The sequence below is a fragment of the Megascapheus bottae genome, chromosome 8, assembly GCF_031878675.1.
Source record: "Megascapheus bottae isolate mThoBot1 chromosome 8, mThoBot2.hap1, whole genome shotgun sequence".
In the NCBI taxonomy this organism is placed as follows: Eukaryota; Metazoa; Chordata; class Mammalia; order Rodentia; family Geomyidae; genus Megascapheus; species Megascapheus bottae.
Genome location: NC_143516.1, coordinates 31,756,992 through 31,784,631, shown reverse-complemented (window position 1 = coordinate 31,784,631; position 27,640 = coordinate 31,756,992). Strand labels below are relative to the sequence as shown.

The 27,640-nt window shown below is 38.1% G+C and overlaps 1 protein-coding gene across 1 annotated transcript in view; it reads right to left on the bottom strand.

Annotated features, from left to right (window-relative positions):
• The window catches only part of Man1a1 (mannosidase alpha class 1A member 1), a 162,669-nt gene extending 160,029 nt beyond the window's left edge, over positions 1-2,640 (bottom strand). Inside the window, exons 1-2 of the mRNA XM_090338209.1 lie at positions 2,358-2,640; positions 197-1,057 (exon numbers count right to left, since the gene is read on the bottom strand). Coding sequence (XP_090194335.1) covers positions 197-1,057; positions 2,358-2,384 — 888 coding nt within the window. The 5' untranslated portion in view covers positions 2,385-2,640. The remainder of the gene's footprint in view (positions 1-196; positions 1,058-2,357) is intronic.
• Between the last annotated feature and the right edge of the window lie 25,000 nt (positions 2,641-27,640).

Here is a 27,640-nt window from a genome sequence, read left to right as displayed (position 1 = left end):
ATCTTCATTAGCCACATCTATACTGATGGGGGAAAAGAGGGGGGTGGGGAAGCTGGCATAGTACCTGGTGGGAGAGGGGCACCTCCGTCTTTCCTGCATTACAAGGAGGTTGTGGTCTTGAAGCAGTTTCACAGATGTGACTCTCCTCCCTGAAAACCAGCACCCACAGGTATGAAGCCTGGCAGGGCGCACTCACCTCTTTGATCTTTGCCCTCTTCTCACAGATGGCGGCGTCGGCGGGCTCCCTATTCTCCACCCCTATGGGGGGCTGGAAGTCCACCTTTGGCAGCCCCCCGAACTGTTCCCGGTCCCGCTGCTGGTCCTGGTCCTGGGCCACCTTCTCCTTCTCCAGCAGGATGTCTCTCTGGATCTCCTCGGGCAGCTTCTGTAGGGTCTCCTTGGCTTCCCTGAGAGCCCGCTCATGGTTCTCGCGGATCCTGGCCAAGTTGTCCTGGAGGGAGACCACTGGGTCCCCCGGTGCGCCTTCCTCGCGGTGCCAGATCCGCCCCTCCTCGGCGTCCTCGGCGCGCGCCCCGGGCCCGGGCTTGCGGTCGGCGGCGGGAGGCAAGGCAGGACTGGAGTGGAACAGGACCCCGCTGAGCAGCTTGGAGGAGTCGGGCAGGAAGAAGATCGCCCCGAAGCAGAGCGTGATGAAGGCGCTGAACACCAGCAGCAGCACGAACTTCTCCGTCAGGCGGAAGGCGGCGGGGCCCGACCCTTTCCTGCCGCCGCCGCCTCCCCCGAGCCCCCCGCCCAGGCCGCCGCCCCCGGGGCTGCTGAACAGCGGCAACAGGCCCCCGACGGGCATCGCTCCCGCCGCCTCGGCCGCGGGGTGGCCGGCTGTCCAGTGGCCCGGAGCCGAGCCGCTCAGCAGCCAAACTTCGCCGCCGCCGCCGGGCGTCAGCGGCTGCGGGGCCGGGTCCTGCGCATCCAGGCCGCCCAACCCGCTGGGCTGGGCTGCGGGTCTTCCCGGGGTAAACAGCTCCCCTCCGGACCTCCTCACCGTGGTGGCTCTCTTGGCCCACAGGCACGCGCGACACACAGCCGGCTGCGGCCCCTGCGGGAGAGGAAAAAAAAAAAACAGTCACGCGTCGTAATGACGAGGAGGATGATAAAAGTTTCCAGCGGGTCTCCGCCCTCCCATGGCCTGGGCGAGCCCCCGGGACAGCCCGCCCCTCGCCGCCTCAGCCCCGGGCACCGAGAGTCCGGGAGTCCGGCTCTCGGCACCGCCCTCCGAGCCCACGTTGGACTTGGGGCGAAGTTTTCGAGTCCCGGGGAGGGGCGGGGTGTCCCGCGCACGCTCGGGCCAGGACCGCGCGCGGACACCTCCGGGAAGGGCAGCGCACCTCGGGGGCAGGAAGAGCGCGGCGCGGGTGGGAGGGTGGAGGGCTTGTCAACTTCGCCCGTTCCCCATCTCCGAGCCGAGGACCCCTCCTCCCCTTCGCTGCCTCTCTCCCTTTCAGGTGGCGGCTGAGCGCGCGTGGCCCCGCAGCCCCCCGACCGCGGCTCAGGTGGGCGAGCGCGCCGACCCGCGGGCGAGTAGGCAGCGGTGGCGAGCCGGATGGCACAATAACCTCCTCAGCGGCCCCGCGAGCTCTAATAGCACTGCCGGTCTCAGGGCGGTCGGAAACGGGGGCGGTGACGCATCCGGAGAGTGACAGCTCGGCCGGGCCAATGTTTCAGCGCCCAGGGTCCCGCGGGGGTGGAGCCGAGGCGGGGTGGGGGCCGCGCGGGGCGGGGAGTTTACGGGAAGCGCAGCCTCGCGGGGGCCTGGCCGCCGGGATGGGGGGGGGACGGGGCAGGGAGGTCGCGGGTCCCCGGGCGCGTGGTGCGGTGCTGCGTGGCATGGCGGGGCAGAAGCCGCGGTGAGTGGGGCTGTGATGCCTTGGCGGAGACACTGGGCAGAGGGGAAGCGGACGGGGTCGGGGAGTTTACCCCGGACCGACCTCGGGGACCTCTGGAGTGGGCTGACCCGGCTGTCTCGGACCCGCGCGCCTCGCGGTCGGAGCCTCCTGGGAAGGGTCGGGTGAAGGCCGGGACCGCGTGATACCCGGTCCTTCCGAAACGCACGTTTTCTCCGGTTACTTTTACCTTTTTTTTTTCTTCCTGAACCCAATGTCAGGATCCACCCCCTCCCCCCGGTGCTCAGGAACAACCCCAGATCACGGATGATCCGTGATCCCCAGATCTTGGGAGCTCCTCGGAGGTTTCCATGAATCGGGGGAGAGCTTGGACACTCTGCACCGACGCCTCCCCGGCCCTCCACCCCTTCAGAACACAAGAAAAAAAAAAAAGAAGTTGTGGCACCCCCCTGCCCCTTCCCCACACACACACACGCGCTTCCGAAACGTATTTACCTCGTCGCAGTTGGAGAAATTTTCCATTCAAAGAAGAAGAGACTTGTTGGTAGGGTTTTTTTTTTTTGGTGTTTTTTGTTTGTTTGTTTTGTTTTTAAAATGCTGACCGAGCTTCAAGCAATAAATTGGACTCTGGATATTAAAGTCTTGGAGCCGACTACTTGCAGCGATCCAATGGAGAGGCTTGTTCCCGGCAGGCTTACGGTAGAGGATAGCGCCAAGAATGCCAGGGAGACTGGCTCCACCTCTCATGACATCGACAGGCAGGCCCCCGCGGATCACGGAGGCAGGAAGGACTCGGAGACCCGGTGGGGAGTGAGGTGGCGGGGGAGTGGGGGGGGGGTGGACGAGGGATAGATGGTTTCTTCCTTCTCCTGTTGCTCCATCCCCGGGACTCTGCGGAGAGCCAAGCGTTGACCGGCCTTTGGCATGGGGGGGGGGGGGAGCAGTTGTGTGGTGGCTTGCCCTGTTCTCCCTGTCACTGGGCTCCGGGAACGTGGTTGTACTGGGACTTTCTGCATCTTGCCCTGGGTCAAAGGGAATGGCCGGAACCTTGTAGGCAGGTGACTTCACGATGATCCGGTTGTTTCCAGGTATTAGGCAGTGTGAGAAAAGAGCGCACCAAGTGGGAAACTGAGACTTCAGCCTTTCCTTATTAGGTGTGGTGTATGGGCTTTGGGTAAAAGGAGCCAAAAAGTTCTTGTTACTAGGGAATTATGGTCAGATGTAGCTGGCTGTTTTCTGGTTATTTCTGATAACCTGCTATGAAATTCTATGTCCAGAAGAGTGCAGTATATCCAAGCAGGGTAATAAATTTAGGAATGAAAAGAAAACAGTAATGATTTTTTTTTTTAATGACGGAAAGGTAAATTCTGTTTTGAACTCCATTGGTAGGGTGCAGCTTAGTCTGTGAAAGTTTTTTTTTTTTTCCAACAGCGCTCTTAAAATTGAATCGCTCCATCACATACAAATCGGGGCTAATTACCTAGGAAGTCAATTACTAAACCATTACTTTTTAAAAATGTAAATCATTCTAAAATTATTTTTTAATTAAAATGTATTTTAAAGATGGGAGTATTATAGACTCAGAAATACTTTATAAACTTTTAAAGTTACTAGTACTGTGTATTCTGGAACCGTAAAAATAACCCACTTAAAGTACATGTTAAATTGGTGATGAAGGTAAGTTACAACCTAATTCTTTAAGTTTGTTGCAAAACCTGTTTCAGCGTTTAAGCTATTGCCTGTAGTGGAAATACTCAAAGTATATTTAATGGTGACTTCTCTTTTGCTGTATTATTTTGAAATCTCTTAGAAAGATGGTATTTTTTGATTGGGTTCACCTTATCAAGCTAATTTTAGTATTCTTTTCTTACTACCTCGTTGTAATAAAATTAAAGTGTATTGTGCATGATGCCTGGTTTTAACAATTTATTTTATAAGAAATTAGCTTTGGTGAGGATTGTAGATGCGTACTCAAGGATGCCTATCTATGTGAGGTTGAATGGGAGCTATGAGACTGCCCATATTTAGCTAGAGAAATTTAAAATCATGGAGAAGTAATTTTAAGAGACAAATCTATCAAACCTTCTTAACTATGCGAATCTCTCTATGATAAACACACAAAGCCCTGTATGGATGATGAGGGGGAGGTGAGACCAAGAAGCAAGTGAAACTGGGTTTTATTGTACACTTCAATGGAGTGCCACTAAACATTTCATATTACTGTTAGAAAAACATATTTTACCCTGAGATAATTTTTTTTTTTTTGGCTGGTCCTGCACTTGAGCTCAGGGCCTGAGCACTGACTGTGAACTTTCTCAAGGCTAGAGCTTTACCATTTGAGCCTCAGGACCACTTCTGGCTTTTTGTATGTATGTGATACAGAGGAGTTGAACCTGGGTCTTCGTTCATGCAAGGCAAGCACTCTACCACTAGGCCAAACTCCTGGCCCTGGCCCGTGAGATAACCTTTAAAAAATAAAGGTACATGATTTTGGTTTTCATAAATTATAAAATCTTAACTCTATCTTTCCAGTCCAGACTCTCAGGCTTATCTACCTGAAGAAGCATTCATGAATACAATAATTGTGATAAAAGCGTTACTTTTTCATGATGAACATTGTAATGTAAAGTTGAACTTGGTAATATTAATTTTCTTAATCTCTCTTCTTGTCTCCCTAAGTCAGACAGTGCTTCTGAAATATTGCACATTTTGCAAGTTATTTGTAATTGTTACCCCAATGACCTTTTTCCAATACTTATTTCTCTGATAATTTATAGATTTTTTTTTTCTTGGTCAGTCATGGGGCTTGAACTCTGGGCTTGGGCACTGCCCCTGAGCAATTCAACTCAAGGTTAGTACTCCACCACTTTGAGCCACAGCTACCAGTTCCAGTTTTCTGGTGGTTAACTGGAGATCAGTCTCATGGACTTTAGTACCAGGGTTGGATTTAAACCACAATCCTCAGATCTCAGCCTCCTGAGTAGCTAGGATTACAGGAGTAAGCCACGCACCCAGGATTTTATTGGTATTTTTGTCTCCACAAAATCTTTAGCATGAAGTCATTAAAAAAAGATGGTCGTAGGGGCTGGGATTATGGCCTAGTGGTATCGTGCTTGCCTAGCATGCACCAAGACCTGGGTTCAATTCCTTGGTACCCCATATATAGAAAAAGTCAGATGGAGCTATGGCTCAAATGGTAGAGCTCTAGCCTTGAGAAAGTCCAAGGACCTGAGTTCCATACCCGACTGGCAAATATATATATATATTTATATATATATGTGTGTGTGTGTGTGTGTACATATCTATATGGTTGAATGTGTATATGTGTATATATGTGTGTATATATAAATATATATATATAGTTGCATTCCAAAAGTGAAATGAAATATTCAATTTATTTGGTTGCTTGGATATCACTTTTTTCTAAATGCTTAACAGTGGATATGTATGGTTTTTTTTTTTTTTTTTTTTTTTGCCAGTCCTGGGCTTGAGCTCAGGGCCTGAGCACTGTCCTTGGACTTTCTCAAGGCTAGAGCTCTACCACTTAAGCCTCAGCACCACTTCCGGCTTTTTTTCTATGTATGTGGTACCGAGGAATCGAACCCGGGTCTTCATGCATGCTAGGCAAGCACTTTAACCACTAGGCCAAACTCCCAGCCCAACAGTGGATATGTTTAACTTCTGCATATACATGTTTAAAATGACATAACAGTTTTGAGCAGGGTTACAAAGGGAAAATAGCAAAATTTCATTAAAAACTAGTGAATTAATTCTGTAAAAATAATAAGGTGTCAAAAATTAGAGCACAAAAACATTTCCTAGGCAGTTTCTAAAAGTACTTTTTGTGAAGATTTTTTACAGATTTTTGTTTTATGGTTTAAAAATAAGCAGTAATTCTGTTAAAGAAATAAAATACATAATCACTGAAATTTTCTAAAAAGTTAGCTTTCTGATAAATAGCTTCCTATTGATTTTTTTTTTATTGTTGTACTGGTACTGGGGATTGGAGATTAACTCAGGGCCTGGGGGCTAGGCCTGAGCTTTGATGGTTAAGGCTAGCATTCTACCACTTGAGCCACAACTTCCATTTCTAGATTTTGCTTTTTAATGGAGATAAGAGTATCATGAACTTACTTGCCTAGTCTGACTTCAAACCACAATCCTCAGATCTCAACCTCCTGAGTAGCTACAGTTACTAGGAGTGAACTACTGGCATGTAGCTAGAACATTTAGTTACTGTCACATGCTAGGTAAGAATACATTTTTGCTTCAGTTTTAAACATTGTAATGTGCAGACTTGGATGAGTGGTACAAGGCCTTGAGTTCAAATCTCAATGCCACATAATTAACGATGAAAATAAGATGTAATATGCAGAAAATGAATGTGAACATTAATCTTTAAATTTCAATACTTCAGTGAGCAACTGAAATTTATACAGAGTTTAGATAAGATCAACTGAAGTTTGTTTGTTTGTTTTTTTTAGTTGGTCGTCAGGCTTGAACTCTGGGCCTGGGTGCTGTCCCTGCGCTCTTCAGCTGAAGGCTGAGCAACAGCACCACTTCTGGTTTTCTAGTGGTTAATTGGAGATAATAAGGTTATCACAGTCTTTAGTGCCCGGTCTAGCTTTGAACTGCTATTCTCAGATGTCAATCTCCTGATTAGCTAGGATTGCAGCATGACCCTGCTCAACTGAAGTTTTAAAAGCTGCTACCAGTGAGGTTAGGACTCAAGTTGGAGTCTACAATCCTGTCAATGTCCTCCTTATTTTTTTACCTCTCTTCAGTTTACTTTGGAAGTGCTAGAAGAGCAGCAGATTATTTTCCTAAAACTCAGGTCACATTTTGGGAGGAAAAGGGACACAATAGGTCTGAATGCTCCTGTTCCCTTTGTCTCTGCCAGGGTCCTGTGGGAAGATAAAGTTTTGTACTGACTATTCATTTTACAAATTATCAGCAATCTTCAACTTATAGCATTGTATTCCATAAGTATTTGTGAGTTGGCTTTTCAGAACTTTTTGCGCATACAAACAGGGTTATAACTGGTTTCTTTTACTTGCTTGTCTCAAAGATTGGGAAAACGCTATAATGTTAGTAATCAAAATCACAGTTGACTAGAAAGCATTTTATTTATCTGAGAGGTTGGAGTTGAAGACAAAATTTTATTTGGAAGAGGTAAGATGACAGTTTCAGAAAGTTTCTATGATCAGCTTTCATGGTCACTGTGTTATAGTTTTCCTTCACCGTGTAGCCTTTTCTTTTCTTTGAGGAACATCGCTAGTGGCTTGCTTATGACTTATTATTGCAAATTGCTTCGTGTTTTTCTTTTTAAAAAATACAATTAAAGGATGGAAGGACATAGCCCGGAAGTGGTTGTCCCAAGGCATCTGAGCAAGTTTGATTATCTTGGACATACTTGCCCTTGGCTGTGTAGTCATGATTGACAAAAATCACCCATCCTCTTTTATGATTCTCATTGTTCACTTGCAACATTGTTGTGATTCTTAGACTAAATGGTATAACTTGTGCTTCTCACACTCAAACAATTTAAATCCTGCTAAAGTAAAGTTGTTCAGGGAGTGGTGAAAAAATAGTCTCTATAGGATTCTTAAAGAAGACCCAGAAAAGTGCTGAAAAGAGAGGGAGAGAGAGAGAGAGAGGAAGGGAGGGGGGGAGGGGGAGAGAGAGAGAGAGAGAGAGAGAGAGAGAGAGAGAGAGAGAGAGAGAGAGAGAGAGAGAGAGGACTATGTAATAGTTTTCACTTTTCAACTTCTGTCATCTGAGTAATATCTACTAGAGGACAGGGAATTGGCAGGTTGGAACAGCTCAGGTTTAGTAGGGTGAGGTTCTACACTGGTTCTTCCCACTATATCAGACCGAAAAGTTTCCCAATTAAGCAGCCTAACAGTTCTTAATGTGAATGGCAAAGTCTCAGAGTGAGAATGACATTAAGGCTCACTGTTTGAAGATTTAAGAAATCAAGAGCATGGGTCAAAAAGCTGTACAGAAAATTCAAATGGCCACCCCTGTGGCCCTGTGTATATAAAATGTTCGGATTTTATTACTTGAGAATATGCTATTGCAATAGAATGAATCAAAGAAAGAAACTTTTTTCTATGAACAGAGAAAGATACAATTTTCCTCCTTTAGTTTTTCTTCTAAAATATATTAGGTATACTTTTAAAGGAAATAGCTTTTTCTTTAGGAAATACTTTTTCTCTCCATTCTGTCTTATAAACAATCAGATGCTTTTCCAGACAAAACAAACTCAGATATATACGTGTGTGTGTATATATATATATATATGATATTATTCTCCCTACATTGAGATTTTTTTCATGAAGTAGAGTGAAATAAAATCACATGTGCTTGTTCCTATTTCGGAGAAGCTATAATAATGGCAGGACATCTCTTGGCTTTTTGATTTTATGGCAAAATAAATGCACTGTGATGCACTGTACCACCTGTGATGTGTTCCTTATCTTGAGGACCTAATTTTGTCTTAGTCCTAGGTCTCTGTAGATGGACAGGAATTCACTTATGGTTCTTCATCTATTGTACTTATTTTTCAAGTTCATTTAGAATACTCCCTTATAATATAAAGATTCACTAAAAGACAGAGGTAGAATATCTGTGTGTTGAAGAGACTTACCAGAACAAATTATGTCTGCAAAATGTTTGGATGATGGTCTGTTCATTTGCTATACTCAAGACTGGTCTGAACTATAGGAATGAGATTAGATTTAATTGGCTAGAAATGACAATGTCTTGTATACAGTTTATATAAATTCCTCAGCTTCAAATGTGATATATTTGAGAGGCTGAATCTGGCTCTTAAATTAGAAACAATTTCTGAACATTCTCTGACATTATTATTCCTCCAAACATTAAATATTTTAATAGTATCTACTATTATGATGTTATCATATCTTTATCAGTAATGAAAATTTTAAAAAATCAAATGAAAAATGACAGGAAAAAATCAAATCCCCTCCGTGTAACATTCTAAATATTAAAATCCAGTCTTGATCAAGAAAGTAACATTAGCAGGGCATGGTGGCTCACTCCTGTAATCCTAACTACTCAGGAGGCTGAAATATGAGGATCGCGGTTCAAAGCTAGCCCAGGCACAAAAGGACCTGAAACTCTTATCTCCAGTTAACCTCTAGACTGTGGGAGGTGGGGCTTGGCTCAAGGATAGGGCTGTAGCCTTGAGCTGAAGAGCTTAGGGACAATGTCCTGGCCCAGGGGTAGGGCGGTAGTCTTGAGCTGAAGAGCTCAAGGCCAGCACTCAGGCTGAGTTCAAGCCCCGTGACCCACAAAAAAAAAAAAAAAGTAACATTGTGCCTAAAATTAAACAGACAGTATAAAAAATAATAAATAATCCTAGAGCTAATTTATTTTTTGAAATAGATGTTTGTAGAATTTGTGGAAGGAAGTAAAGGAGTTTAAGCTTGTGAAACTCTGCAGTTACCAACAAGATATACTGTTCCATTAGGGACAATTTACTAAATATGTGTAGTATCAGTATTTTACTCCTTTGAAAGTGTTTTTCACCTAATTCACTGTTGGAAGAAATGTAAAATGGTGCAGCTGCTTTGGAAAGCAGTTCCTCAAAGAATAAATGTGAGTTACCATATGATCTAAAATTTCTACTTATAGAGATATATCTAAAACGGGGGGGGGGATAGGAGAGAATGTATATGTAAATTAGTCCTGAGAAGCTCACATTATCATCATTCATAATAGCCAAGTGGTACAACACAAATATCCACCGATTGATGAATGAGTAAATAAACTATATGTGAAAAAGTATTCGGCAAGAAAGAATAGAATGCCATACAGACACATCCTATAGCATGGACAAGTCTTGAAAGTACTATACTAAATTAAAGATGCCAATCACAGAAGACCATGATAGGGCATGATGTATTAGTATGCAATGTCTTGAATATGTACTTCTATAGACAGTCTTTAGATGAAGTGATGAAAAAGTGGAGGGTCACTGCTAAGAGAATATGTTTTCCTTTGTGTGGTGGGTGGGAAGAGTGGTGACTATTTAAACATAACTATTATGTTGCATTGTATACTTTCAGTGGTTTTATGATGTTTGAACTGTACTTCAATAAAACTATTACAAAAACATTCTGCTTATAAGAACTTTTCTCCCATACTATAGAATATCTTAGACTGGAAGAAATATAAAAGTAATAAAATTAAGTTGACATCATATTAAATAGCATTATTAAATATTAAAAGTACAAAAGTAATAAGTAAAAAAAGTATAAAACCAAAATCTTTTTTTTTAAGCAGAAGAAAATGCCACAGCTTTTCAGCTTAAGCAATAATACTTTTTTTGGAAGAATCAAACCAAGGGAATATTTTTTCCCTTTTTTATTCCTGAGGGAATATTTTAAAGCTATGAATCATTTCCATATTGTATGCTTGCTCCTATTAAGGAAAGCATAGGTAAGTGATACTATCCATATTTTCAATATGGAAAATTACTGTTAAGTAATTCTACCTCACTGTGCTATAGTAACTGTGATGTTTCCAGTAGAACTCCACTTATTTCTGGCAGCAGCTTTTAGACTTAGACAAAACGATGCAGGGAAGTGAACTAGAAGACCTATTTTTAACACTAGCTATGACACCCTTGGAGTAAGCACTCAGCCTTAATTTCTTCTTCTGTGAAATGCTGGGGACTACTTGTAACTAAAAAAAGTTGTGAAGATTGAAAGAAAGGGAGGAGACCTTTTGTTTTGAGGGAAAGCAGTAAGAAGGGGGAAGGGCAGAAGGAGAGGGTAAAGGGGATGTGAATATAGTTTATATGCATGTGTGAAAATAGAAAATATAGACAATTAAAATTGTGACAAAAGTGATAAAAGACATGAATTTGATCCAAGTACATTATGTTATATGCTTGTATGGTAACATCACAATGAGATTTTGTACAATAGACTTAAAGAAAGGAAGAAAGAAGGAAAAGGAAGGAAGGTAGAAGGATAGGAAGGAAAGTAAAGAAGAAAATTTAAAAAAAAAATAGATACCCAATGTGTACTAGATGGTCTACAATAAAGCATGAGAATGAATTGTTGTTAAGGTAAATACTATTTACCATTAGTCAATGTTTATTATTCCTTGGAGAATTTAGCTTCAGAATCCCACTACAATAACAGTAGGCCAAATGGATAAAATTGGTGTTCATATATCTTCCAGTTCCTTAACTAGAATTTTTATAATATTTTAAAGAATTCATTACTGTTTTCCAAAAAGGAATCATGAATTATTTAACAGGTTAGATTGTCAAATGTGTAGCCCAATGTATATTTGACTTCTATTCTCAGTTAATCCTATCAAACTAAAAACATTCATCTTACAAGCTTTCAGTAAATAATGCCTGGGATTCCTGAGAAATTTTAATTTTTTCTGTCTTTATATAGTGTTCATTTCTTACATTAAATTTGTCTTCTTCTGAATTTTTACCTTTTGACTTTTTTATTCCTTTATATTTTAATCATAAATAGAAGCTATAAATATTATTAAAAAATTAAATATATAGGCCAGCAAAAAGAAAACATTGGAAGTTTAAATAGAAATGTTATGCTGTTTTTCAGTATATTCAAATAAACATTATTTCTGAATTACCTCTCCTCATATTAAAAAAAATAAATAAAACAAGGGGGAAAATCCTATTTGTAGTGAGTAATAGCTCTTTTTCCTGCCTGACCTTGAAAGCAGATGGGGATGTGTAATGCTTTTGTGAAAATTCTAAATGCTCTCATTTTTAAAACAAGTTGTAACCAGTGGGAAATAAAAGAGGTTCTTCTGATTCTTGTGATCATATTTTTTTTACTTTCCCCTAGTGCCAAATCATTTACAAGATGGTCATTTATTTTTCTTAGTATAGAGAAATATTTCAGAAAACATTTTCATTAAAACTGAGGTAAAGAAATATTAAGGAAAAATAAGAAACTTAGTTATTCTTGATTCAGAAACAGTCACAGAACATCACTTAAACTAACATACAGTGATTAAACAAGTAAATGTAACATAACTAAATATTCAGGTTTGGCTTATACAACAATAATTGGTCTTTAGAGGAATTGTATTATTAGTCCTTCTTTTAAAAAATTAAATTGTCATTATAAAGGTAAGGTACAGAGGGGTTGCAGTTATATGCATGAAGTAACAAGTACATTTCTTTTTGGACAATGTCACTTCCAGTTTTCCCGCCCATATCCTTTTTATTTTAAATGAAAAATATTTCATTTTTTTTTCCAGTCTTGAGCTTAAGCTCAGGGATATTTCATTTTTTTTTCCAGTCTTGAGCTTAAGCTCAGGGCCTGAGGACTGTCCTTGGATTCTTCTCAAGGCTAGAACTCTTACCACTTGAGCCTCAGCACCACTTCTGGCTTTTTCTATGTATGTGGTACTAAGGAATCGAACCCAGGTCTTCATGCATGCTAGGCAAGCACTCTACCACTAGGCCAAACTCCCGGCCAAATATTTCATATTTTATATGAAATACTTTTGTTTTGCTCTCCACAGGAATATATCTTGTTAGAAGACACTGGGTCATTAGTTCTTCCCATATCTCAAAACAGATGTGCCAATTTCTTCTTGAACAGTACTGTCTTTGTTTCCCCCCCTCAAAAAATAACGACTAGGCACTGACTTCCAGTAATCTCATAGGAGGTGTTAGTTGCCCAATCCTTAAATAAAAGCAGACTCCTATCAGTTCACAAAAACCATACTCCTTTAAATTACCTACAGCAAAGAAAGGATGTGGAAATCTGAAACGTAAGGATCAAAAGTTCTTTGCAGCCCTTTTCAAGCCTTGTTAATGGGAAACTGCGTGCTGTAGAAACAATTAGTTGAAATTAGGCTACAAACATAAAGGGAATATACTATTTTCTCTTTATTCCTATTTTCTTCACTCAGTGAAAAGGGATGATATATACTTATTTTTGAAATAGGTTTGTTTTGTGTATGTTGTAGTATCTCAAACAGGTTTGATCACAGCTTCATTTCTAGCCTTTAAAGTTATCTCACTGTTGTTTTCAATAAATTGTGTTTTTGTTTTTAAATCTCTACATCTATCCTCCTTAGATTTTGGGTTCATAATTTCAGCTAACATCTCAGCAATTTGAACAAACTTCTTGCCAATGTCTCCTTTTCTCTTTTTGTTCACATTTCTTTGGCAGAACCTCCATCCCAAAGGAACACATGCATCTACTTTTTAGTATCACCCTGGCAGCAAGGCCTCAATGGAAAAAGTACAACATGGCAGATTGATTCTACCAGGATTTCTCTCCACCCTCAACCCAGCCACCACCGCCTGGCTAGCTTACTGGGGCTATTTGCTCCATTTTCCTTTCTGCTGTGCACAACATTTTCAGACTGTTTACATTTTCTTTACAACGTCTAGTCTAGTGATTCTCCTTTGTGACAAGTAGGCTCTTCACACTGTGGCCGTATTTCCCAATGCCTACAGCCAATTTCCACAATCATAAGTTGAGGGGGTGGGCAACTGACATGTAATGAATAAGGACCATAAACTTTAGAATGGCCTAGCCCAAAATGTCAAAATCCTAAGCAAGCTTCAAACACCCCATCCTAGCACCTTTGCCCTCAATATAGGTCCTCTTTACATTCCACAGAGTGGAGGATAGCATTCTCCTCTCTTCTCACATCTTGTTCCACTAGAAGAGTTGCACCCTCCCGACTGAGGCTAATGGTACCACCCATGCTATGCTTTCCAAAGTCTCACCTGCTCTGTAATATTACAATAACCATTATTTGTTTTTCTTGTGTGTATGTAGTCTTGCCTTCTGACTTTCTCCTTTTGATTTTAAATGCAATGAAGTTTCAACTAAAATGAAACAAACCTGTTCCTCAGGTACAGCCCTGTCCTCTCTCTTTGCTGCTACATTTCCTACATTTTTCCAAATAGTTCTTATGGATACCAGCTCTCCACAATTTCTTATCTTTTGATCTACTCTAATACAGCTCCTGGCCCTGTCACTCAATTGAAATAGCTCTGATTCCCAAGCTTCGCACGTTCTCAAGCTTCCAGTTGTAAATTCCTGAGATACTCTTTAATCTTCATTAAATTTCCCCTCTCAACAGTATTCAGCAATGTTTGTTACTCTTTTTCTTCCCTTGATTTCAGTGGCCCAACAACATCTTGATTTTCAACAGCTCTGCTGTTTCAACAATGATTCTTATTTTATATCTATTTATTCTGTTCCTGACTTTTAAATGTGGCCATTTCCTAAAGATGCAGCCCTGGAAATTCACATCTTCTCAGCTGTCACTGTCTTTATAACTAATGCTGTTTTCACCCATTGATTCATACAGTGCATATATAGAAGATATGTTCTTCTTTTGCTTTGTGTGTGTGTGTGTGTGTGTGTCTATCTCATTTTTTTTTTTGCAGGGGTGGAACTGGCATTGAGTTCCAAGGCCTTAGGCTTGTTATCTAGGTTATCTATCATTGGAGCCCTGCCTCAGGTCCAGACATCTCAGTTTCAATTTCTCTATGGTCATTTGCTTCTTCGCATTTTTCCAGCACTCCCATTTCTGTTTTGGAGAAGTTTTCCAGTCTTGGTGAAAGGAAAGGCTCAGTTTTCTCTTACTGAATCAAGAAGAGCCTATTCCTCATTTTTACCAATGCCAAGTGGCCAGTCTAAGCAAAAGAAATGAAATTTTTCTAATAGTTTCTTTGCCTCATAAGTAATACAAAGGAGAAAGATGTTCAACATTTATTCAAAGCTCTGATACCAATATTGTTCCTGTGCTCCTGTGGGTTTGGTATGCTAGACAGATGATTCTTTTTAAGAAATGTTGATGATTCTATGAGGGATGCTTATTTGGGAAAGGTCTTTCACTTTGTCCTCGTCCAAATTCTTCACTGATTACTTTTTCACAACTGATTTTTTTTTAAAAAGAAACTTCATATAAGTGCTACTTACATTGTGCTGAATTGAAGTGTGGCAATAGCAAATAGATGGATGCTGAGAGTGAGAAAAATCTAATTTTGAATTTCTAGAGGATGAAAAAAAACATCTGGGAATATGTCAAAACTTTTAGGTCTCAGTTAATGCGTTGAGTACAAAATGTAAGCACATAAATATAGTCATTTTTTCTCCAGAAGACATCTCAATACCATCAAAAGTATTTCTTTCTGCCCATGTCTTGAGAGACAATTTTGCCACAACGAGTGACAAACAGTCTGGCCAGAACCCCAGAACTACTGCAGCAGAAGGCACACCTAGGACTGGAAAGAGTAACTGTGGAGATGTGGAATCACCTTCACACTGAAGAATCAGAGCATTTTCTGTTACAGGTACTTCTTTACTTTCTATTTTTTTCAATTTTTGGAACTACTTGAGTTCCTAACCTGGTTTCTGAGCTTTGTGTTTTGGAGTTTTTCCATTTGCTAATCTCTTCTTAGTTTTGCTCCTCCAGTTTTATGCTTTTAGGCAGTTAATTTATATTCCTTGCATCCTAATAGCTACAGAAGTTAAGATTCTTTCCTAATCTTGGTCTTTTTCTACGAAGTTTTAGTGGCTCATACAGTTTTGTTTTTGATTTGCTTTTGCTGAACAATCTAAAACCCTAGATGACATCTCTGAGGTTTTTTTTTTTCTCTCAAGTTCACATCTAATTCATCATGAAATTTAATTGGTTTTCCCTTCTAAATATCCTGTGAACCTGTCTTTTCTTTAGATCTTCCTTATCAACTCCAACACTGAAATCCAAGACATTATCATCACTTCTCTGCCCTAAAATTTCTTATTGACATGGACTTTTTTTCCTCCTTCCCCACTCAATTCTTTTCTAAATGCAAAATCTACCCCCAGACTATGATTTTCCCATCTATGCCTTGCACGCAGCTGGAATTACAAGTATGTACTGTCCAGCTCTTGATTGAGATGATCACCTCAACATTCTATCTGGGCCAGTTTCTATCCATGGTCTTCTAGATGTTTATCTCCTGAACCACTGTGACTGGCCTTAGGAAACATTAAAAAAAAAACCTTGACAGTGAGGACAATACATTTCAAGAATCCATTGTGTAGTTATGATGTGGTAATTAGTAACCGCATACTAGGCCAAGGTGTGAGGATTTGCATGCATGAGTGAGAGGACATTAACTCGGCCAATATGGCTTAGGGAAAAAAAAAAGAATGCTGGGTTTTATTCTTGCTATAGCAAAGGTTATATGTACCGTAGTTGTGACCAATTAAAACTAAACTTTGCATTTTGCATACCAAATTGGCTATGTCTCTAGAGGCACATTTTGGTCTCTCTGTAGTTTCAAGTATGAGTATAGCTAAATGAGAGTTCAAGAACTCTTGGTAGAATACAACATTCTTTATAGAGGCCAGGCATTACTAGCATCTACGACTGCCATAGAGGCTGGATTGCAGATGTTTAAGCTTATGCCTAGCTCACATAAATGCTGACTGGAGACTTATTGAATTAACAGAAGTAGGGATAGTTTATAGTAGTGTTTCCAATACTGGGGCTAATTAAAGGTGAGGTGATAGCGTCAGAAGTTTAAACAATAGGGCCATAGGACTGTTTCCAACTTTTTCTTTATAGAAGATTCATCAAGAAGGGTGGGTAAATACAGATTGCAGAGCTCTAATATACATCTAATACACCAGAACTTCCAGAGACAGGATCTAGAAATGTTTATATTTAATAAATGCTCAAGACCACTGGTTCTTTAAAATCCCCAGGAAGGCTGATGAAAACAGACATCAGAATTCTTTACTTCCATGTCTGTCTCCCCTCCAGTTTCAGATGCAGTAAGTCTATGTCCATACTTTGCATTTCAAACTTTGAGGATCACTGCTCTTGGTTATGAAAACACTTCTTTGAGCTGTAATGGTTATGTGAATCAGTCACTCTGGCATCTGTCTCTATATGACTGGGAGAGATGGAACTTCAGCCTTTCTCACCAGCTATCATGTTGGCAGCAAACTGGCTCTCCGGTGAGATACACATACACCATCTGGGCGCATCATCCAAGCCTAGCCTTCCAAATACAAAATTTGCATTTAACAAAGCATTTGAACACAAAGACCATTTGTTTACACAGTGATGAAGTTCCAGTCAACAGCAGAGCACACATACTGTGATTGTTCTGAAAGGTACAGTAGAGTTGGAAAATTCCCATCACCATTGTGTATCTCAGCATAACACATTTTACTCACATGTTTGTAGTGGTGAGAGGCTGGAGCTAACACTGTCTTGTAATATCAAAGGTATAAAAGTATAATATAACACTGTAGTACATAACACTTGAACACGTGTAGGTACGTCAAATAACTATGCTACTGGTTTATGTACTTAGTATAGTATTCTCTTACTATTATTTTAGAGTACTTATATAAAACTAATTTTTACTGTAAAATTAATATTCTATCTTATACCAGTGGCATCTTCTCACATCATACATCAAGATTACAACCAAGGCTGGGGATGAGGAACAAGTGGTTGTACATGAAGTCCTGAGTTAAATTACTAATACTGATAGAAAAGAACAAAGATTACATCAAAAATCCAAATTGAGTGACTACCTTTATCTTTCATTTAGGTAAGTACCTTTATAAAGCTTGCACAGAACTAAACTACCTACCAATCTATTTCTCAGGACATATCCCCATCACTAAATAAGTATATTTTACTTTTCAAAATTTGGAATATAGCTGTAGTCCTGAAATAAAGAGAGCCCTGACAGTAAGAGCAACAAACTAAAAAACACTAAAGGCAATGCAACTTAACCAGAGACAGTATTTCAATTCTGAAATAATAATTCTGAAGTCCTGTCTCAGACAGGACGTTCAAGAAAATTGTAGAAGTAGAAATCTCTATCCCTACCTTCCCCTCCCACCACCACATCTAACACCTATATAAAAAAGCAGCATTGAGAAGTAGAGGAGTTCCTATTATAGGAAGATGCAATAAAAACATTTTGGACAAAAATATGAGAAGGGGTACCAATGTGTGAGAAGTAATGCACTTTCTATCTGGCAAATATAATTGTAACCCCTCAATTAATTACAATAAAAAAGAAAAAAAAACTTTGGAATTGTGCAAGAAGAATGGGACAGTAGGCATGAGAAAAAGAAAAAGAGAGCACACATAATGCAGCACTCTGTACTACCATAGGCCAAGCAGTCATTATTGCTTTGCATTACAGCACACATTACTTTAAAAACAAGAACAGTTATGTCTCATCCAAGAAAAGGTTAAGTTATACTTAGAGCACTTTAAGAGAGCAGTAGTATATATGTAATGAAATTCAGAGAGATTTCTATAAAGAGATTTAAGTGAGCAAATCTTCAACATTTCAAAATGTCACATCCTCTAAGGATTCCAGATAGATGAGATTTTATTATATTTTTCTCCCTTTTCGTTTCCCTTCCTTTTGTAGAGTTTCGGCATGTAAAGAAGATGTGTCACTCTTATGCTTGGTATAACTTAATTCAATGATATGTGTCTAGGACCACAAAGGGAAGCAAAAGGAATGGAGGAAAGCCATCAGGAAAGTCATGACAGTGTTTGTAACAGCTTTTCCTCTCAGTGAGCATGTATTTTCACCTGAGCTTGAGACAGAAAACTCTTATGACGAATACTTTGGTCCTCAAGCTCTCACAATGTGAACATCTTGCTCTGTGATTGCAGTGTTTGAAAGTGCATATTTTTGGTTCCAATTGGCCAAGCAAATATTTTATCTGTTGAGTAGCTGAGGAGGCATTAACCCTTTAAACGCAATAACCAATCGATTGTATTTCACTTACTCAGAGGTACTAGCTTGGTTTTCAGGGGACAGTGACAAATAGGAAATTGCAGTTGAATAAAGAGACACTCCCTTATAAAAGACTGTAACAATATTGGGAAAAAGTGAGCAAAGAGCCAGGCTCATAGGTTTGGCTTTTCTCTTCCAGAGAGAAGTAAATAAGGCTAGAAAGACTGTATGAGGGCCCATGGGAAGAGAGACAGAATGAGAATGTGATCTTTCATTACTTCAGAGAATGTTTTGCTTGTAAGAAACGTTTGTGCTCTGCAGGGGCTATCTAAGAGGGCTATGTGGCTCCTCAAGTTGGTGAAGAGCCAAACCTTAGGGACCTTGGGGAAAAAGCTAGCCTTAATCAAAATTTGGTTAGCAAACATTTTGTTCCCATCACTCAATGGAATAAGCAGTTTAGCTAATAATTTATGAGGTCAAGAGTATCTGAGTCTGCTTTCATCATAGGTAAATAGAGAAGCATCTGGAAGAGTTATGTAAATCATATGGGAAAGGTCACTATTTTATTTTTACAGTTAAGTCATTTCCTAAAACAACAAACATAGGTGAGTTATTTAATCTTTGTTATTTTCCAAAAGTACAAGAATCAGTTATAATTAAAGTACGTTACACACATACACAAAAACGTCATGATTAACCCCTCTAAAAAATCAAATTTAAAAAAGGTCAAATCAATATTATGATATATATCAGGTAGTTCCCGGTGGTTTATGCCTATAATCCTAGCACACAGGAGGCTAAAATGGGAAAGATCGCCATTCCTGGACAGGACAGGCAAAAGGGTTGTGAAACATCATCTCCATTGGAGAAAGAAAAGAGCTGAAAATTGTAGTGGATATTTGTCATCCTAGTCACACTAGAAAGCAGAACATGAATATTAAGATCATGATTCAGACTATCCTGGGCAAAAAGCAAGATCTATTTTTTAATTTCTTGAAAAATCAGCATATGTGCTGCTATGGAACTCACAGGCCTATTAGCCAAAGGAATGTAAAGCAATATACAAGAGATGTAGGGACACACCCATGTTTACAGTAGCACTATCTGTAGTTGTTAAGATATGGAGCCGCCCTGGTGCCCAGCAACAAATGAATGGAGAATGAAAATATACACAAAGAAGTATTTCAGCCAAAAGGAATAAAATACTGTTTGTAGGAAAATGGGCAGAACTGGAAAATGTTATGTTAAGCAAGGTAAGTCAAACTCACAAAAATAAAATTTTGCTCATATGTGGAATCCAGACTTAGAAAACAAATGCTATAAAGGGTGAAGGGGGCGGGAAAGAACAGGATGATACAGAGAATATCATGGAAGTTCATTAAATACATTTGCAAAAATAGTATAATGAAACCTACCAAAACTGTTTTAAAAAAGATGAAGGATGAGGGATGAGATGAGAGAAGGATGGAACAAAAAGGAGATGGGCCAACAAAGATTAATACAAATGGGATGAACTAACTATAGTATATTACACTCATGTAATCACTACCACAATAAAACTCCTCTGTACAATTATTTTATCCTAATAAAAAATGTTAAAAAGTGAAACATAAAAATAACAAGAGCAAAAAGTACTAGAAATGTGGCTCAAACAGTAGAACACTTACTTAACAAACACAAAACTTTGAGTTCAAACTCCAGTATCAGGAAAAAAAAAATACAATAATACATACTTAATATTTTTAGGGTCAAAGGTAACTTAAAGCACTTCCCAAGATAATTTAAACTTCACAATCTAGCTATTTCTTAAGATGATATCCACCTACATAAGTTTGAATTTTTATTTTTTGGTTGTGGGACTTCAACTCAGGGCCTATGTGCTGTCCCTGAGCTCTTCTTCTTTTTTTTTTTTTCTTCCAATTTAACAGCACTCTACTACTTTAAGACAATGCTCCACTTTAGTTTTCTGGTGGTTAATTGAAAATAAGAGTCTCACTGACTTTCCTGCCCAGGACTTGGCCTTGACTTTCAACAATAATCCTCAGGTCTCAGCCTCCTGACCAGCTAGGATTATATATGTGAGTTCCCTGTGCCTCACTCAGTTTGAATTTTAACTGCTCAAAATGTCAGAATCTCTAAAGTAATGACATCTTGTGTATGTAGATAAAGAATAGAACCATCCTATTTCTTTAAAATAATCTTTCTCACCAGATTAGCACTTAAAGACCGGCTTGTTTTATTCATTTCCCCTTATGATTCACTAGTTCTAAGTCAAGCATTTATTTAACCTTTCACAAGTTCAAGAAGGATAGAGAACGGTCAGTGCTGTTCACTGTTATATTCCAGAACTTGTTTTATAACTGATTCTCAATTCATACTTGTTAGATGAATGAAAGATATCTTTCATCACTATCATCATAGAATAAAATGAGAAAATAAAAGAAATAATTACTTCTAAAACCACAACCAAATTTTCAGTTGTAGATTAATGACTTGTCTTTTATCTTCATCTGAGTTTGTGAAAATTGGAAAGTTGTCTGGAGAACCATTTTGTGATATTCTGGATAATTTAAGTCTAAGTAAGTTGAATATGATAAATTATCAATTAGTAGTACATTTGTTAAATGGTTGTTATTATTTCGCATAAATTACTTCTTTTCATCTTCAGAATAATATGAGGAAATTGCAGATTGCAAAGGGATGGTCTTAGGTAATTTTATACAAGTAGACAAACTTTTTTGAATTCTTAATCATAGACCTACAGCATAGGGAGAAAAAACTGAGCTTGTCACAGTCCTCCTTGTAATCCTATCTACTTTGGAAGGCTGTTAGGAGGTTCAAAGTTCAAAACCAGTCTGGGTAACATAGCAGTACTTCATCTTAAAGAAATTATGTATTCTAATATTAGAGGGGTATATTTATTTCCTGAAGTTAATTTTCATGTTATTCTTGAAGTACATAAATTGTGAGACTGTAATGTGGCAGAAGAAAATTAGAAAATAATTTTGCTTATGGTATCCTACCTCAAATTTACTAAGCAGTTCCTCCTCTAGTATTAAGTATGAACATTCTGCAGAGGGTGAAAAATATGAAAGAAGAAGTTGTTTGCGTTAGACAAAATTCATATAAATTCACCTCTGTAAGTCACGGAAAATAGTGACTGAAAACAATGTAAGTTAAATGCATTAATTGCAGATTAGGGACTAATTATGTCATTTTCAATTAGATTCATTTTTCTTAGCAAGGTGCTGAGTGTGTGGAAAAATGAAAGAAGATGCTGTTCACAATGAAACTTGGTGCTGTTCCAATAAGCAAGTTTCTGGTCATTTCTGAACACCTGACAACTATAGTGATTTTTTTTGAGTGGATAAACATTTTGCGTAGTCAAAAATGGAGTCGCTCTATAGACTTTATCCATCTCCAATTCCTTAAACTCTAAAATCTGCTTGGACATATTGGGTCATGATGATTGAAGAAAAAAAAAAGAGGTAGCTTTTTTTCACCCTGGAAACAGAACACTTAATTCTCCTTTCCCCTTCCTCTTTTTTAGTATCTTTATATATCCAACAAATGAGAGGCCTAAGGAAGGATGAAGGAGTAATTATGAAGAAAAGAACCTTTCTTGTCCTTTGTTCTTTGCCCTTTATTGCCCCAAGGCAGGGCCTTAATTATAGCTTTGGAATGCAAAGCTAATTCAGTTAGCTTAATAAAAAAAAAAGGAACTGCTCTTTTAGAATAGGTTAGTTGTGATTACTCTTGAATTATTTCCAGAATCTAATCTACTCTGGATCATTTATTTCAGAATTTGTTTAATGTAGGATAACGATGGCTATCAAAATAAACTTGGGTACTTATTAGAAGGTAGTTTTCTTTCTGAAAAAGATAATACACAATCAACAAAGATATAATTTCAAGTAGTATTAAGTGCTCTGGAAAGAAATGAAGCAAGATAAAATATGTAAATCATAAGATATGTGTGTGAGTGCGTGTGTGTGGGGGGGGTGTGGGTGTGTGAGCGTTTGTATGTGTGTATGACCTTAAATGAAATATTGTGTAAGAAGAGATTTCCATTAAATATGACAGTAGAACATCAAAGGGCTGCCCAGATAAAGGATATTGCAAGTATAAAAGCTTTGGTAGGAGTATGTACTTAGGAGAAAGCTAATATGCTTAATGAAGAGCTGATGTATAAATGATGAAGAATTGAAGCCAGAAAGGGATCATCAGACTTGATTACATAGAATCTAGCAGGATATGTGATTATTAAAAGTTATTGGAGAGTTTTATGAATGAAAAACACAGTTTCATGTATATTTGTAACAGAAGCCATCCCACAATAGAAAAATTATATTGGCTAAAAACTTGTATTTATATAGATAAATGAAAAGAGTACTAGAAATGATAACTATGTGGCCATCAGAAAAATATTTTGTTATTTTATGTTTACACATATTGAAAAGAATACTATATATTTTTGATTTATGATACATGTAAAATATGACATAAGAACACTAACATATATTAGTTCAAACATAGAGATAAATAAAGTATATTGCCATAACATATGGTAAGCATATTATCATACCATATGTTAAGTAGCAGTGTGTTATTTGATGTAATAATTTATAGATAGATCCTATAAATCATTGATAATTACAGAAATAAAAATAAAAATTTCAGAAAATAAGCCAACAAAGAAGAGCAAATGGAATAAAGAATTCAAAAGAAGACAATAATGAAAAAATATGAATAGCAACAAGATAGGTTTACACTGAACCACATCAATAACTTTAAATGTAAATGGCCTAAATATCTCAACCATGAAGCAAAGATCAACAGAATAAATGAGGGGAAATAACCTGATTATGTGTGATTTACAAATATTCTACTTGACATCTAAAAATACAACAATATTGAAAAGAAACCTGGATTGGGTATATTGGTTCAAATAAAGTAGATTTGAGGGCAAGGACTATCATGAGAGATAAAAATCATTTCTCAGTAATATTGTATCTCATTGAGAACTTCAAAGTGTGTATACAAAAACTATTAGTATTGTAAAAAGAAATGAATAAGCTTCTACTGTAGTTAGGAAGATGTTTACTGCTTATTCAAAAACTGATAGGATAAAAATTTGAAAGTGCATAAAAGACCAGAATGACACCAGCCAATATAAGCCAATTGACATAAAATATTTTAATCAATAGCAGTAGAATATACATCCTTAGCAATCTCATAAAAGGTGAATTACAATTATATTTGTATCTATATTTTACAGTTAATACTGATGCTAACACAGTTGAATGTTTAGACAAATGTTCAAATTCCTTGAAAGATACACACTACCATGGATCACACAGAAAGAAACAGATAACCTGAATGCCTCAGAATTTATTCAAAAAGTGAAATTACATTGTAAGTTTTTCCACAAAGAAAATTCCAGCCCCAGATGTTTTCACTAGTTTAAAGTAGTTTAAGAAGAAAATAATGTAATTTCTCTACAAAAGTTTCCATAATATTGTTGAGGATATTATTATTTGGATACCAAAAACCAGACAAAAATATTGTAAGAGGAGAAAATTAGAAACCAGTATCTGCCCATAAAAGTAAAAATATTCTTAGCAACACATTAGCCAATTTAGTCAAACAACAAATAAAATTCATCATGGCCAGCTGGTGCATGCAAAGGTTCAAGAAATTGTAACACAATAAATTGAATCCAAGTCAGTGTATTAATAGACTATTAGTAGTTTCTGGTGGCCATAACAAAATAGCATGGATTGGACAGTTTAATAACAGAAATTTATTTCTCACAGTCCTAGAGGCCGGGAAATCCAAGATCAAGAATATGACAGGGTCTCTTGAAGCATTTCTTTTGTCTTCCAAATGGTTCCCCTCCCATTGTGTCATATTATCTCAGAGTGTGACTTGTATTTCTTCCTTGAAGGGCACCAGCCTTGTTTGATAAAGACACACCCTCAGGAATTCCAGTAACATATTACCTCTTCATAGGTCTTATGACCAAACAAAATCATACTAGTAGTTACAGGGTTTTTTTGGAGATATAAATATTTATTTTCCATAAGAGAATAAAATGAAAGTGAAATTCACACAATCATCTCAAAAGGTACAACCCCCCATTTGACAAAATTTAACATCCATTTTTATAAATAAAAATTTTCAATACATCAGGAAAAGGAAATAACCTCACATTGCTACATAGAGAAATTTCATCAAGAATTTTGCTAACATCCTACGTTAAGTGATAAGTGTTTGTGCTCCACCCACAGGACAAATGCTTTTGCTTTTACAATTCATTTGTATTCAATACTTTACTGCCAATTCTAGGCAAACAATAATCTAAAAAAATCAAATAAAATACTCAGATCTGAAAAGAAGAAAAAGAGAGCTTTTAAAAAAATATAGAGAGGATGGAACCTTATAGAGAAAATAAATCCTATGAAGTCTACAAAAAATGAGGACCAAGAAGTGAGTTTAATGAGGTTGTAGGATACAAATTACTACAAAGACCAACTGTATTCCTGTATACATGAACAAATAATCAGAAATTTATACTAAACTCCCTAGGCTAGTTGCTGTTCATAAGCCTTTGAACTTTATCTGGTGTCAGGAGAGTAACCATGAATGGACTTATATCCTAGTAAACATCCCCAGTGGTCTCAAGTCATGCATTTACCTCAGCATCAATCAACCCATAGCAACTTGGGCTCTGGTCCTGCCCCAGTGGTACACTAGTCTTAATAGGTTGTGGGTTATGAGTATGGATGTTATTGCCAGCCAAGGTCTGCTCATCCGATTGTCTCCCCACCCCAGACAATATAACAGAGAACAAATATTCACAAAGAAGTGGAGAAAAATGTTTGCTAAGAAATTTCCTAGGAGCTTGGAACTAATTTTGCCATGGTAAGGCCTTCAAGTCACACGGAATCTTGTACTCTGTGATCACCGGCCAGTATCTGTAGATGAGGCCTCTGGACACATACAATCTCAGGAAAAGGATCACAGGGTTGGGTAAGACACTCTGGCAACAGCTGCCCAACTACAGTATAGTGGATCATTCTTGAAATACTATGAGTGTTGTTTTGAGTCATTCTGGCTGGCAAAAACTCTGAGTTTGGAGAAACCTCTAATGCTGAAACAGAAAAGGCATATCGAACTTAGACTTTGGGTGCTATTTAGTGCAGAAGTGTCCACTAGTCAGAGAAAACAAGCAGAGCAGGCAGACTGCTTGCAGTAATTAAGAAGACAGATGCAAGCAAAGTCTGGAATATTCCAGTCTAAGAAGACTGGAATGAATACCGAATTTCTCAGTGGGCAGATTTGTTGACATTTGTTTAAAATTTTGATTGCCATGCGATGAAACTAAAAATCAATACCAGGAAAATCTTCGAAAGCCATACAATCATATGAAATTAAACAACTTTCTTTAGGACAGTAATGGATTAAGAAAGAAATTAAACAAGAAATCAAAGCATTCGTTTGAAAAATGAAAACAGAAGTACTGCATACCAAAATTTATCTGTATTTATCCCACAAAAGGAATACAAGGAAAAAAGTTTATTATCATTCAACACTAACATAAAAAGAACAGAAAGATCTTAAATAAATAACCACTCACTGTACCTCAAAGAATTAAAAAATGGAAAAGAATAAACCAAATCCTAAAGTGGTAAAAGGGAAGACATGATATAGATTAGAGAAGAAATAAAATTGATAACAAAGAAAATACAAAAGAAGTGTCTCTTTAAAAAGATAAAATTGAAAAGCCCCTACATAGACTAAGAAAACAAGAATGAGGACTAAAATATATAATAACAACTATAAAAAAAGCATGCATTGCAATTGATATTACAGAGATGGAAAAAATCATTGGGGATTGTTGTGGAGAATTATATGCCATCGTATTTGATAAACTAGGGAAAATTGAGCATATTCCTGGATACACATGAATTACAGAGTGACTCTTGAAGAAAAAAGTTTGAACAAAGTGATAACAATTAGATGACTTAGTAATAAATTGTCTCCCATTAAAATCCCAGGACCAGCTAGGTTTATTTCTAATTCTGTTGGACATTAAAGAAGAACTAATACTAGTTCAACTTAAATATGTCAAATTGGAGGGGAAAGGATTCCTCCAAAGCCACCCTAGAAGGTCAACATGAATTACTCTGATATCCAAACCAGACAAAGCTCATATCCTTGATAAACACAGAGGCAAAACTTGCCAATTGGATCCAAAAATACATTAAAAAGATTATTTACTGACTTGGGAAAAAATTCTATTAAGTGAAGTAAGTCAGACCCAAAGAAACATAGGCTCATTTGTCATAATCAGTAGTACAAACTTAGGACTCACCTAGCAGAGGATTACAATAGCTCAAAATGTATGTATATAAGGTCATATAGGAGAAGAATAAATAAAATGAACTCTAGGGTATGGAAACAAGAGGTGTATCTTGTGTGATTGTTGCTCTTAATGTACTATTTCTCTTCTCTCTCTTTTTTTTGTTTTTGCCCTTATGGTTAATCTCATGTTGTTACTGTATCTGACTTTGTTACTTGGTATATTGTATGTATGTTTATTTGTTTTTTTGAAACAGGGAAGGAAAGGGGGAAAACAAGTTGATTGGGAGGGGGTGAGAAAAGGGAAAGAGGGACAAAAACATGAGAAGGGGTATCAATTTTCAAGAAGTAATGTACTTACTACCCGACAAATGTAACCGTAACCCCTCTGTACATTATCCCAACAATAAAATAAAGAAAAAAAAGATTATTTACTATAATCAAATGGGAGGCACCCTCAGGATGCCAGGATATTTAAATATATAGAAATCAATAGAAGTGAGACACTATATTGACAAGAACAAATGTCCAACTTCATAGATACTGAAAATTATTTTGATAAAATTGGACATTACTTCATGAAAGTAACTGAAGAAATTACATATAAAAGAGATTCAATGTAATAACCATGTACAACAAGCAAGTATCA